The sequence below is a fragment of the Gymnogyps californianus genome, chromosome 12 (assembly GCF_018139145.2).
Source record: "Gymnogyps californianus isolate 813 chromosome 12, ASM1813914v2, whole genome shotgun sequence".
NCBI classification, from domain to species: Eukaryota; Metazoa; Chordata; class Aves; order Accipitriformes; family Cathartidae; genus Gymnogyps; species Gymnogyps californianus.
Window position 1 is genome coordinate 21536034 of NC_059482.1, and position 12549 is coordinate 21548582.

Genomic DNA, 12549 nt, shown 5'->3' on the forward strand with positions numbered 1-12549 from the left:
GCAGCAGCGGGGCCGTAACCGCCCGGACGCCGCCGCAGCGAGCCCCTCCGGGAGGCCGGGCCCACGCGGGCCCCGCTGCGGCGACCCGGGCCGTGAGGCCCCGCCGGCTCCTCGGGACACTCTGCCCCCGGGTTCACCCGGGGGGGGGGTGTGTGCAGGGGTGTGAGGGGGGGACTACATTTCCCAGCCGCCCCCGCGCGTTCCCCCCGCCTTCCCCGCTGTGCGCAGGCGCGCTGCCGCCGGCTCCTCCTTTGCCCCGCCGGCGTCGGGGGTTGCTGGGGCGGCCCAAGATGGCGGCGCGCTGGAGCAGCGAGAATGTGGTGGTGGAGTTCCGCGACGCCCAGGTCGGAGGGGCTGCCGCTGCTGCCGGGGGGCTGCCGCTCTGACCGGCCGTCGGGGGGCCGCCCCGGACGGGCCCGGCCGTTCCCGTGAGGAGCGGGAGGGGGTCCCGGCCCGGGCGGGCTCGGCGGCCCCGCGGGGCCTTTCGCCGGCTGTGGACGGGGCTGAGCCGGTCTCGGAGGCGTTTGCGCGGAGATAATGCCTCAATTCACGAGGCATTTTATTTCTAATCTTAATTAGATTTTGGATTTTTTTTTTTTTAAGTATATTGGCAGGCCTGATAGAATATATTACCACTTCCCACACACCTTTCCTCATTTTTCCTCTGAGACCATTATAGCTACTTTCTCGGCTGCGATATAAATTGTTGAGTATTGCTCGATGAGCAGGAAAAGCGGGTTGTATTTTTTTATAAATAGCAAAAAGGTCAGCTTTTGTTTTTGAAGTTGCTGGTTACAGGAGAACTCCCCTCAGAGTATGCTTACGTGCTCTCTTAGAAGCTATTCTAAGAAATGTGTTTTTTTAAGACGTTGGCAGTTGCTTAGCAAAGCTGGATATGGTGGGTGAACTATGAACTACTTCAGCAGGAAACCCAGAAAGATTAAAAAAATAGGTCTGCAAACTCTCTCATCTTCTAATTTGTCCTCTTGCGCTGGAGCAATGTCAGCTCTGCGTTCAGCATTGCAAATAGGGCATTGAATCCTGTGTGCTACCTCCAGCCTACCCTCTGTAAGCTCACAAAGCTTTTTGCTTTTATACCTCAAAAGCTTTATATCGGTTTTGTTTTCCTCCTGGAATAAATGTTAAAGCAGTTTTGTCTGCTGGTGAAGATTTGCTCTTGGGAAACCAGTAATGAGATACGAAGGTACGTCTTCCTAGATCAGAGATTCAAATTGCATCTGGTGCAGGAGATACGTGGCCTCATGATTTGATTGCTTATTCATAATGACTGGTGTGTGGGAGCAGAGAGGGGAGAGAACAGGTGTTTCCATCCTCTTCTGCAGCAGTGGGTTTCAATCTCGCTGTTGTGCAGGCGTCTACCTTAATAGAGAGGTTAACCATTGGTATTTTGGTCGGTTCAATTTACTCTGGTGTGATCTTTCTAGAGCCGTTCTGACCTGCCTGCTCTCTCGTATGAAACCAGAGAGCTTCAGTGGCTGGGGCTGCTAGACTGCTGCTTCAAGCTAAACTCATTTATATATTTGTGCTTGAGCTTTTTTTAGGAGTCTGCACGAACGCTTTTGCAGATGGGAGACCCAAGCTTGAGAAATTGAAACACCTTGGCTGTAATCATCCTGTACCAGGCTTGAGCTCTGCCTGTAGGCCACGCTATCTCCAAAATCCCTACCCCAAAACCAACTTAAATGGAAACAAGGGTCAAAAGAGCAGGCAGCTGTTGCATTTTTTAGCCCGTACATGTCTGCAAGCACTGCAGGTGTGTTCGTTCACCATGCTAGAGTGTGTCGTGTGAAAACTACAGCACCCAACCTGTAACACTTCAGAAAATCTCCGGGTAGTTTGGGGCCAGTATTGCCTACAAGCGTCATCTTTCTGTACAAGCTGACAGAGGTGGCAGTCTCTGTACTCTTCTGATTTAGACGTGACCCACAGGCTCTTGTCAGGCTGTCCGTGCTATCAAAAGGAGAGTAAAGCTCACCACGTCCGATGGTGAAATAGTACCATTTGTAGCAACTCAGCGTGTAGACGGGAAGTTAGGTATGCAGGGAACTGGTATTTCTTGCTAAGAGTTTGCAGCTCTTGAAAACCAGTATAGCCTTGGCAAATCGGGTTGGTCTGTTGCCTTTCAGGTGGAGAGAATGAAGCTAGATTCAACACTAATGGAAGTTCAGACATGAAAAGGTGTTTTCCTTGGCTTGCCTAGCAGAAATCAAGTGAAATGCCAAAGTAGATGTTTGAAGTCTGAGAAGATGCTGCCTGGGCTGTGGGCTCAGAGCTGGTTTTCAAATGTGCAGTACTCCTACCGTGCTTATTCACATAATTGTTACTCATAAACAGCAATTCTAGCTATCCTGATTGTTGTTTTAGGATAAAAACTGCTTTTGGGTTGGTTTGTTCAGTTTCAGCTCTCCCCTTCTGGAACGTTGTGCTGTGAAGACTGACATACCAATATACCAAGCACGTTAAATGACAGCTGTTTGGTTTTTTCCCTGTTGCCTAGATAAGACTGTAGTATTGTAGGGAACTGTTTATTGCCGTAAAATGACTTCATTTGTGACCCACCAGAGTAGCAGCCTGACACGTGAAACTTTTTACTTTATTCTGATTGTTCATTACATTTTATGATGTTTGGTGCCCGGAAAAACAGTTTACCAATGTTCATTATTAAAAACAATTTGTAAGGATTTATGAGATCCTGGTGCCAACACCAGAAAAAATAAACTCGTATATGAAATTATCAATCACTTTAAATTGACTTTTTTTTTTCTGTCTTGAGGAAAGATGGCCACAGCTGTATGAAATATGTTGGCTGACTAGCTCTTCATCACATGAGAAAGTTCTGGTTCCAGTAATGGCTTTAGTGATCCTCATTGTAATTCCTCAGAAGTGAAATGTGTATCATCTGGGAAAACTTCCTTCTCCTGCTTGCTTTTTTTATAAATTTAGTAACCCACTTTGTTGTTTTGCAAGGTGCTGTGAAATCTAGGAAGCTGCAATTATTTCTTTACCATTTAGAGATTCTAAAACTAGCTTCTTATTTACAGCGTTAGTTTTAGGACTAGGGAAAACCTTGCCAGAAGACTGGATTTGCTACCTAGGAAAAAGCAATGAAAGCGGGTTGTTCCTGGAACAGCAAAAGCGGTGATACTCGGCTTGGTTGGGGTGTAGATGTAGGCCTGGGGTTTACTGCGGACTCCTGCTGAAACTCTGAAGGCATTTGTAGCACTGTGCCATGTGGACTCTTGGTCTCTAGTGAAGAACGAGCCCGTGATGCTGTTTTTCCCTTAGTCGGGGTACTTGCAAGCAGGGGATTGGGCCCTGGTTGAAAAAACTAGGGTTTTGTGATGGTTATTCTCCTGTCAAATCTGATTGAAACGGAGTGAGATTGCCATATTGTCTGTCTGCTTTTAGTGATGCTTGTAAGTAGTAGCTGTGGGACATCCTGAAGTCTTGTTACATCCGCGCTGAGAGTACTTAGCAGAATCCTGAACAGCAGCAGAGACGTCCTGAGCCTTCAGAGAGGTAGCTTTGAAGATGACAGCAGTTAGTTTGAAGAATATGGGGCATATTCTGATTTTGTACTGTGAACGCTAAAAACTGCATTGAAGTCATATCTATGTTTATGGGCCGAACTGTTCAGCTTTCCAAGTAAAATTTTCCTTTATTCTCTTGGCAATTAAACGAGATGATCAGCCAATTCCATTCTGAACGAAAAGAGGGGGAGACAATGTTCAAACAGTCTTTTTTTTTTTTTTTTTCCTTCTTATGGCATTTAAGTTATCTCTTAGCCTTCTTTACAAGCAATGCCAAAGTAAATTCTGATGCCTCTTAGCCATCTCTCATTTTTGGAGACCAGCCATACACAAATGGTTGCACTTCTATCTCCCAGTACATATATAATTAAATCTGGCCCTGCAATGGAAGAGAGAGAGACTGAGAAAGCTCCTGAGCAGGAGCAGAGGCTGATTAATACAGATTATTAGAGATTGCTGATTGAAAGGCTGCAGCTGTGATTGCCATAGTGGGGAGAAGGGAGCAAGGTCTCAGTGCTTGTAATGGTGTCTGCCAGGTCTTGTCGTCAGTTTACTCTAACAAAGATGTTTTTTGTGCGCTATCCTGCGTCCCAAAATTAACCGCTACACCCCATCGCCCATCTGTGCTTCTTTAAGGGGATGTTACTTGTGCCATCCTTGACAAATATCAGCCTTGACTCTTACCATAGCAGTTTATACCTTGAAGATGAGCTGGCAGGTTTTCCTGAACTCCTCCCCAAAGCTGTGTGTTTGACTGAGAAGCTGACCTGACAGGTATAATTTAGTTTTGTTCTCTGTTTCTCTTTAACAGGCGACTGCGATGTCAGTGGATTGCCTGGGACAGCGTGCAGTACTCTCAGGGTGAGTGTGACAGTCCCCGTTAGAAATGTATGACAGTCATTTCCACAAGCCAAATCAGCAACCTTCAGGCTGACCTCAATTGAAGGGCTGATGTATTGTTTCAGAAAGGTGCAGCAAATTCTGTTCAAGGCTTGATGAAAAGGATTCTGGGTCCCATTTCCAATGGGATACAGAGTGGAAAGCCAGCAACAGCAGCACAATAAAATACTGTCGTGGCTTTCCTGATACATGCTTTCCCAAAGCCACTTGTGGGAGGTGGAGCATCATGAAGTACTGTTTGGATTCTGCTGAAATACAGATCAAATCACATTTCCTTAAGACACAATTTGCCCCAAATATTCCCCTGGTGTACTTGGGCAGAGGAGCCAAGCTCTCTGACCCGCTCCTCTGCTGGTTTAGTGCTGGATGATCCTCAACAAGAGCAGTAAGTGCCGTAGACTCCAAGCTGCCAGAGCTCCCAGGAGGGCTTGGCATTACGTAGCCACCTTCAGGGCAAGTCTTCAAACAGCTCAGTAGTTGCCTGCCCAGCTGCCGCCTTTCAGTACTAACAGCTATTCCTGTCCCGCTGTCAGTGACACAATTACCACGCCAATTAGGATGTTCACTTCAAATTCAGGATTGTGTGGGTGCAGCTGACCTTTGGTCAGTCTTAGAGGAAATGGGTCCTTTGATACGACTCAGAGCCCTGCTTGTTTCCACGTAAACCCTTAGTCCAGCAGCCCTGCGCAGGACTAACCAGCTCAGCAGCTGGTTTGGGTCTAACTTGATGCCTCTTCCTCCTTACACTTGCCCAGTTTCACAGCTTGCTTATTTGGGCCAACAGCAAGCTGGGGACAGCCTGTCTGCAATTCAACATCGGGTCTGCGGCCCTCTGCTTTTGAAGCTTCTCCTGAATGCTCAGCAGCCCTTCAGGATTTGCCTCCTTTCTTTTAAAGCTATGTGAGCCTCGGAGGGCTCAGCATCTTCGCTCTTCAGAGTAGGGAGCCCTGAGGACTTTGGTCTGGAAAGGCAGCAAAGATGTTCTTTATGTTTCTTCTCTTGGGAAAATTCAGAGTGCTCAGAGCAGCTGTACGCTTGCTACGCAGCTGACATATGTGATGCTGGTGTGGTTAATTATATATGGTTCAATATGTTTTGGTGCTGGTCTTCCATTAGAGTTCAGCTGGCTCACAGTTATTTCTGGGTGGTTTATCTTGCTTGTAAGATGAATCACACTGTGGAGGGAATGATACCTTGCCTAGCTTTGTGGGGAGTTGGCCACATCCAGCAGGATGTATGACCTCAGGTTTAGCATCGTGCAAATATATCTCTGCTGCATACAGGGTTAGCTCAGGTAAGTAATATAACCAGATCAGCGCAGTGCTTTGTCCACTCACGTTAATAAGCTGCTGCAGCTAAGCTAGCTCTGTGCAGGTATACTTGTACTGTCTGCAGAACCAAGCCCCCTAAACAGGGTGGTGTGAAAACACGCAGCCACGTAGAATCATCTCATGTTTGTCAAGGCTCATTAGCTCTTGCTCAGAGCAACCTCTCCAGACTGAAGCTGGCTCCTGTGAAGCTATTGTGTTGCACTCCCAGCCCCGTGCCACCTCGGCTCTGCTGCTGCAGCGTTAGGCCAGCAAAGCATATTTGGATGTGTTTGCACCATTTCCCAGCGCTTCCTTTCGTATCCTGGTTATCTGGGGTTTTCTATGATCTGAGCTACCCGTTACATTTGCAGATCCTGTCTAATTTTGGTGTCTTTTTTTTTCTTTTTTTTAATGTAGCCCTTTTTGAAGTATATGGTGAAATGTAGCATTCTCAGGAATAGTATTTTCATGTGTCTTGTCAAATGCTTCTCTTCTTTGGTCCTCTAGGCACAAGGCTGCGAGCTCCACGTGAGCTTGGGGTTTTGAGATCAGTCCCGTGCGATAGAGCCCCTTTGTGTCTGTGTGTCTTGCAGCCGCCGTTTCCTCTACATAGTCAACCTGGATGCACCAAATGAGGGTCATCGAAAGATCTCCCGACAGAGCAAGTGGGACATTGGGGCAGTGCAGTGGAACCCGCACGACAGCTACGCGTACTACTTTGCAGCTTCAGTAAGTTCACTTATTTAAAAGCTGTAACTCATCATCTTCCCCGGTCTTTCACGGGTGGACTTCTGCCGAGTTGGAAGGCTGTATGGAACTGGCACAGGCATGCTTCTGCAAGTCACATTGCAAGATCAAGGCCTAACTCTGATTTACTGCCAGTGAGGTATTTGGCTCGCTGGCTCTCAGTTATTGGTTGGTCAGTGTTGAATCTAGTTTTGCTTGCTTGTCTTTTATAAAACACCTTGCCAAATAAATCGGGCATCCAAATGGTCCTTTTCTGGAAGGAAGGGGGGATGTGCTCTCTTTCTAACTTCCATTCTGTTATGAGATTTGTGTACTTATTGAATTTTTTGCTCTGTGCTGTTTTGTTTTCACCCCCCTGCCTTCCTCGTGGGATGTGGTGCACCAGGCAGTCTGTAAATAGCACGAGTCAATACTGGCTCACCGCTGTAACAATCTAGGTTTGCAGATGGGCAGGGACCGAGTCAGCAAGGAGTTCTTATTCAGTGTGTGGGAGAAGTAAATAGGCTGATCTGAAGAAGCAGTAGTGGCCATCTGAGACTTGAGTGCAGTTTTTAGCTCTGATCTTTACTCGGTCTATCATGCTTTGTAGCTTGTTCACCCAGAGCCCTGAGTTTCTGCTAGCGGCAGTCTTAGCCATCAACCACAGCGTTGCAGCAACCGGCACTAGCGAGGCGCAGACTGTTCTCGTGGCGAGGTGCCTTTGCTGCCGTGTTGTGTCTGCTTTTATAGCCTGAGAGTCCTGGAATAGCTGGAGGTGGAGAGGTTTCATCTGTTTTTTTGAGAAAACACTTAGCTGAAGGTGGTTTCCTGGGATTTTTGTTCCTTTTGCTTCCTGGACTGGCTACGATTGAAATTAAAGGCAGTCTTAAAAGTGGACCAGTGTTGTCAGTTAGGAGCCTTTGCTTGTTTGCTCTCTGACATTCCCCAGCCTCTCTCCTCCCAGCTCTGGCACATGACTGACATCTTAAAGGTGCCTTCAGCAGCTGTCTGCTTCTGAGGGGAGAGCTAGCAAAACTTGCAAAAAGGTGTCCTTCAGGGCCACTTCTGGATACCATCTGTGAAGATCAAAACCAAATAAGGAAACGTGCTGTGCAGGCCGTGAGTAGAGCAGGAAAGCTTCTTGTCAAACACGCTCTGAAGGCAATATCCAGCGATCGCTTAAGGCTGATCTGAGGAGGACCCTGCTGCAAAGGGGAGCTGTGCCCATCTTGCCCATCTGAGCACTCCCGTCTCTTGCTGCCCTGAGCAGACACAGGAACCCATCTTGTTCCAGCCTGAAACTAGGTGTAGCTGACATCAAACCTGGCTGCTCTGGTTTATAAATGAAGATGCTAAGATGCTCTGATGATTCAGACTTAGCTGCTGACACACATCAGGTGAGGAATCCCCAAGATGAGATCAGGCGGTTTTTCCAGTTTGAGTCAGAAACACGTCCTTTCCAGCCATCTCACAGTTGGCTGGCATTTTGGTGCTGATGCATTACAGCCCCATCCTAAGACTAGAATTTAGCCCGTCTTGTTTAGATGTGGAAAGCAGACTTATACCATGTGCTCAGGTCTCTGTGTCCCAGGTCAGGTCTGGAGGCAATGTGGATGTGTTTGAGGGCCATACCTAAGGGGGCAAAGATGCATTGGGAAGGCTAAATCAGCTTGGATTCAGCACTGTGAAGATGTGATTTGCTACTTCTGGACTCAGGCTGGCTGTCAGTTCCCCATGAGTCTGCTGTTGAGGTCATCATATGTTCAGGTATAGCACGCAAGTGTTGTAGACAGCCCTGAGGGTCCTGTCCCTCTGCATCCCTGTGGATGGAAAGGGAGTGTAAAAGGCTACCATCTTGTTTTCCAACAGCTTCACCCGGTTTGCGGTGCCGTTAATTGGAAGTGGTGCAGGCAGAGGGGAAGTCTGTCCCTGTGTTTGGATAAGGGCTTCTTATTTTTTTAGCTTCTTTCCAGAAGAGCTGAAACATGTCCTCTTGCTGTGCTTGGCTGTGTCTGCCCTCTGGCTCAAGCACATTTCTGAGGACTCCTAAGCTGTTGTTTCAGAAATGCCATTGTTTTCAATGCTAGATCCCTGTTACTTCTTTTTGTGTGGTCACAAATGCTTGAACAAGAGGGTGATGAAATTGTTGGAAGTGTATACTGATACTTATCACAAGAAGCACATTTTTTTAGAAAATGCTCCTGATGGGAGGAGCTGTCATTCCCCAACACCTGGTGCTGGGGGCAACACTTTTCATGTGAGATGCCCCACTAAGAGTCTGAGAAACTTCTGGTGATCCTTATCTTGTAGCATCAGCTCTGGAGTCCTGGACAAATCCCGTTGGGTAATTTCACTCTACCCCTGTAAATCCTTCTGTCAATGAGAAACATGCAAGTTTTTTTCCTTGCCCCAAGCTCTTGTGCAGCCCTGCTGTGAGCTATTAGAGAAATGCCATATATTATTACTGAGTTGGGAGGAGACCTTCCATTTCAGGGAAGGCTGTAGTGTTTTATCTATCTGCAAGTTCAAATTCCTATGAAGCAGCTTTGGGGTAGGAAAAAACCCACCACCACAAGAAACTGCCACAAAAAATCTAAGATAAGTCTCTTCTCTATTGTCTTTTCCCTCATCTACCTGTAAGTCTGAAAACAAGGGGCTAATGAAGATCAAATTTTGAAGTCGTGTTATTTCTGTTTTTGCAAAATCAACATGAGTTTCCAGTCATGGCCCAAGACCCCCTGTGCTTGGTGCTATATATGCACCCAAAAAGGTAATTCCTGCCCCAGAAAGATTACAGTCGGCCTGGGCTGAAGTGAACCTTGATTGAGGCAGAACATGAACTTAAAGCACAATAACTAGTTTCAAGTAACTTTGTGTGTGGCTGCATTTGGGGGAGGATTTATTCCTGGAATGAGTGAAGGAACCCTAAATAATGTTGTCATTGATTCATCTGGTTTGCTTCTGTGGTTTACAGTTAGTGATAAGCACTTAAGACTTTTTTCCTGGGCTGGCAAGGATGGAAGTACCCTTGAGGAGGTGACCTTGAAGCTATTAGAATGTATTGTTCGTGTTTGGCAATGGCCCTGTTTATCCCAGGAGGGAATCGAGGGAGAGTTGAGGAGAACCAGTGGTGATCCATCATCCCCCTCACTGAAAACTCCGGTTGTGAATCTGAACAGACTGGCAGGGTATTCCTGCAGAGAGAATTTGGCTGCCTGTTGCCTGCAGTTACAGCATGTTGTTAGGAAATAAAAGCTCTGAGAACATCATTTCGTGGAAACATTTTGCAATGTGACTTTTTTCTCCCATTCTTGTTTATCTCCAATTTTAAGTGGGTGTAATTCAAGTGTAAGCTTTTGAGAGTCCTTGCAGCCTGTAGGTTCATCTTTGCTCTCCTGCTTTGAGCAAGGACTTTGCTAGTCACAGTGTGACTCATTGGTAACTGAGGTTGTTCAAACTGAAGGGAACCTGGTCCTGACCCGAGGATTCCTGTCCTACCTTGTTCGCTTGACACTGTCTCCTTCCATCTAATTTCAGAGCAATCAGCGAGTTGACCTGTATAAGTGGAAGGAAGGTAATGGTGAAGTTTGCACATCGCTGCAAGGACACACACGTGTGATTAGGTGAGGAAGAAGTGATGCTGCAGTCTGCTGGGTGGAAAACGATGGGTTGTTTCATAGAAGGTGAATGTTTCGGTCCTAGCCCTGCTCAGGCTCTGCTCTCAGCCTATTTTTACTTACTTTTCTGGACTGTACTGCCTGCCCCTCTGTCCTGCCTTCCCATTTGGAGATGATGTCAGATGTGAAGCTGCTCACCCTCTCATGGCTCCCCCCAGTATATCAACTTAGCCTTTGATGGCTTGAGTGTCATTGCCTTAGGCTGCTGTCCTTGTAATGAACAGCAACCATCATCTGGGAAACAGATAGCAGCACATTTGTTAAATTGAATTCCAGCCATGTTTCTGTGTGATAGCAGCTTAATTAAAGTAGGTAATCCCAAAGATCAAGTTCACAGTGTGTTACGATGGTGCAGGGGAGATTTCTGCCTCTGGTTCTAGGGGTGTATTTTAGTGCTGGGCTGGAAATGCAGGTGAAGGACTGTTTTTATTCCAGCTCCTGACTGTGGAAAGTAATTACAGCCCTTGAAATGGCTGACTGGAGGCTGTTTGTGTCCCAGGTGTGCCTGGTGAGCCCAACAGGAAGGCATCCCAGAGTGAGGGGTTGATGCCAAGAATGTGGGGTAACTGGGAACTCGCCGAGACAGTGTCCCTTTCACTGTGGAGGAAAGAACACATGCATGATAGCTGTAAAGTTCAGGGCTAGGAGGATGCTTCACTGGAATTTGCTTAAAAGCATTTCATTGCTTCTTGGAATTTACTTAGAGAAATGATTAAGATCTTGCTTTTTACTTAAAAAGTTTCAGTAGATGTCATGGAGTGGCCATGAATTTGTCAGAGAAATGTACTGGGGGCTTGTGAGAAGTTGATGCGAACTGTGTATGCTTTTCTCTGCTGACCTACTATGATTTTGCATTTGCAGCGACTTGGACTGGGCGGTGTTTGAGCCAGACCTGCTGGTCACCAGTTCTGTTGACACATACATCTACATCTGGGACATCAAGTAAGAATCAGTATGTTTCTGCACTGCAGGGAAATCATTGGACTCCTTTCCATAATTAGCAGCTTGCAGGGCAAAGCATGCACTGATGGGTGCTGCTCTTCAGCTGTGCTTGCAGGAGCTTTATCTGCTTCCCATAATCTCAAAGATGTCTTCTATTCCCCTATTTTCAAGCCAGTTCAGAGTCAATGAAGGACAGTAGAGTGGTACAGTTAAGCCACAGTCGTGCTCCTGATAGGAAAACAAAAAAAGCGACTGGCTTCACTCGCTACTCATTTCACGTCTCTCCTCGGGAGCTTTTCCTGGAACCCAGGGGTGATCCTCAACCTGTTGGGTTTTTTAGCTGAGTGAATGAGCACCATTTCATGATCCTGCGGCCGTTTTCCACTAAATTCAGTGATTGTTGCTGGCTGTCCCTTGGTGGGAAGACTGGCAGTGGTATTCAGGAACCTTTTCCTGTTTGTGCCTTCCCTTGATTCCTGGTGCTTTCTATCATGAGTAATTTCAGGGTAACAGATCTTTCCAAAACCACCGATATTAAAACCCCGTATTTTACACCTGAGAAGGAAGGAGCTGGCACTGGGACTGCTGGGTTCCCTTGCTGGCTGTACAGCAACTCTTTATGACCCCCGGCAAGTCACTTAGTCCCTCTCTGCCTCCCTTGCTCAGTTATAATAGGAGGATAATTATATAACCCCACTGCACCAGGCTACCCTGAGGCTTGTTTAGCTCCTATGAAGCACTTAGATCCTTGGTTAAATGGTGCTTGAGAATGGCAATATATTATTAATGTGTAATTAAAAGACATAGAGAGACAATAACTGCTGGTTGTGTTTTCCTGTGATACTGTCTTAGCGCCAAGCAAAAAATAGCGTTCTCTGAAGGTTGTTATCAGATGCTCTGCTTTAACTCTGTTGTGCCCTTCCATCATTTTGTGTCTGCCTGTATCACTTCTCCAGAAATGCTTAGGCAGTCTCTGACTCGCCTCTACATCCCACTTGTGCTAGTAAGGTCTCTGAGCTTGCTGGGGCAGTGAGGTCCCAGGGCTGCTGGCCTCTAGCAAATGAACATCCTGCTGAAGCGGCTGTCTCTAATGATACCCTAGGCGGGTAGCCCTGCAGTAAGGGCAGCTGGAAATTCCCCGCTTAATTTTTCGTACAAAATAACTTTTTGATTAGGCAGAAATTCTTAGAGGGAGAGGTACAGTCCGTTCCAGAAAATGTTCTGCTTTTCAGCAAACACAAAAAGCTGAAGACAATATTTCTTATTTTCACTGATATTTTTCATGAAAGGGCAGGTGAATTCCTGAGGAGCAAGGTCGAGGAGCGAATTAGTGCCTTGATCCGTGTCCTGGCTGCTAGGAGTTGTCATGGTGCCACACTGGCTTCTACCACTGCAGAGTTTGGTCTGTAGAGTCTGCACACAGCTGGGCTTATTTCCTAGTAA

General features: G+C 46.8%; 1 protein-coding gene across 3 annotated transcripts in view; it reads left to right on the plus strand.

Annotated features, from left to right (window-relative positions):
• The first annotated feature begins 290 nt into the window (after positions 1-290).
• Positions 291-12549, plus strand: part of WDR59 (WD repeat domain 59) — a 51019-nt gene continuing 38760 nt past the window's right edge. For all 3 annotated transcript variants that reach the window (XM_050904107.1, XM_050904108.1, XM_050904109.1), the window contains exons 1-5: positions 291-344; positions 4363-4412; positions 6355-6490; positions 10025-10110; positions 11026-11106. In XM_050904107.1, the coding sequence (XP_050760064.1) occupies positions 291-344; positions 4363-4412; positions 6355-6490; positions 10025-10110; positions 11026-11106 (407 nt within the window). The remainder of the gene's footprint in view (positions 345-4362; positions 4413-6354; positions 6491-10024; positions 10111-11025; positions 11107-12549) is intronic.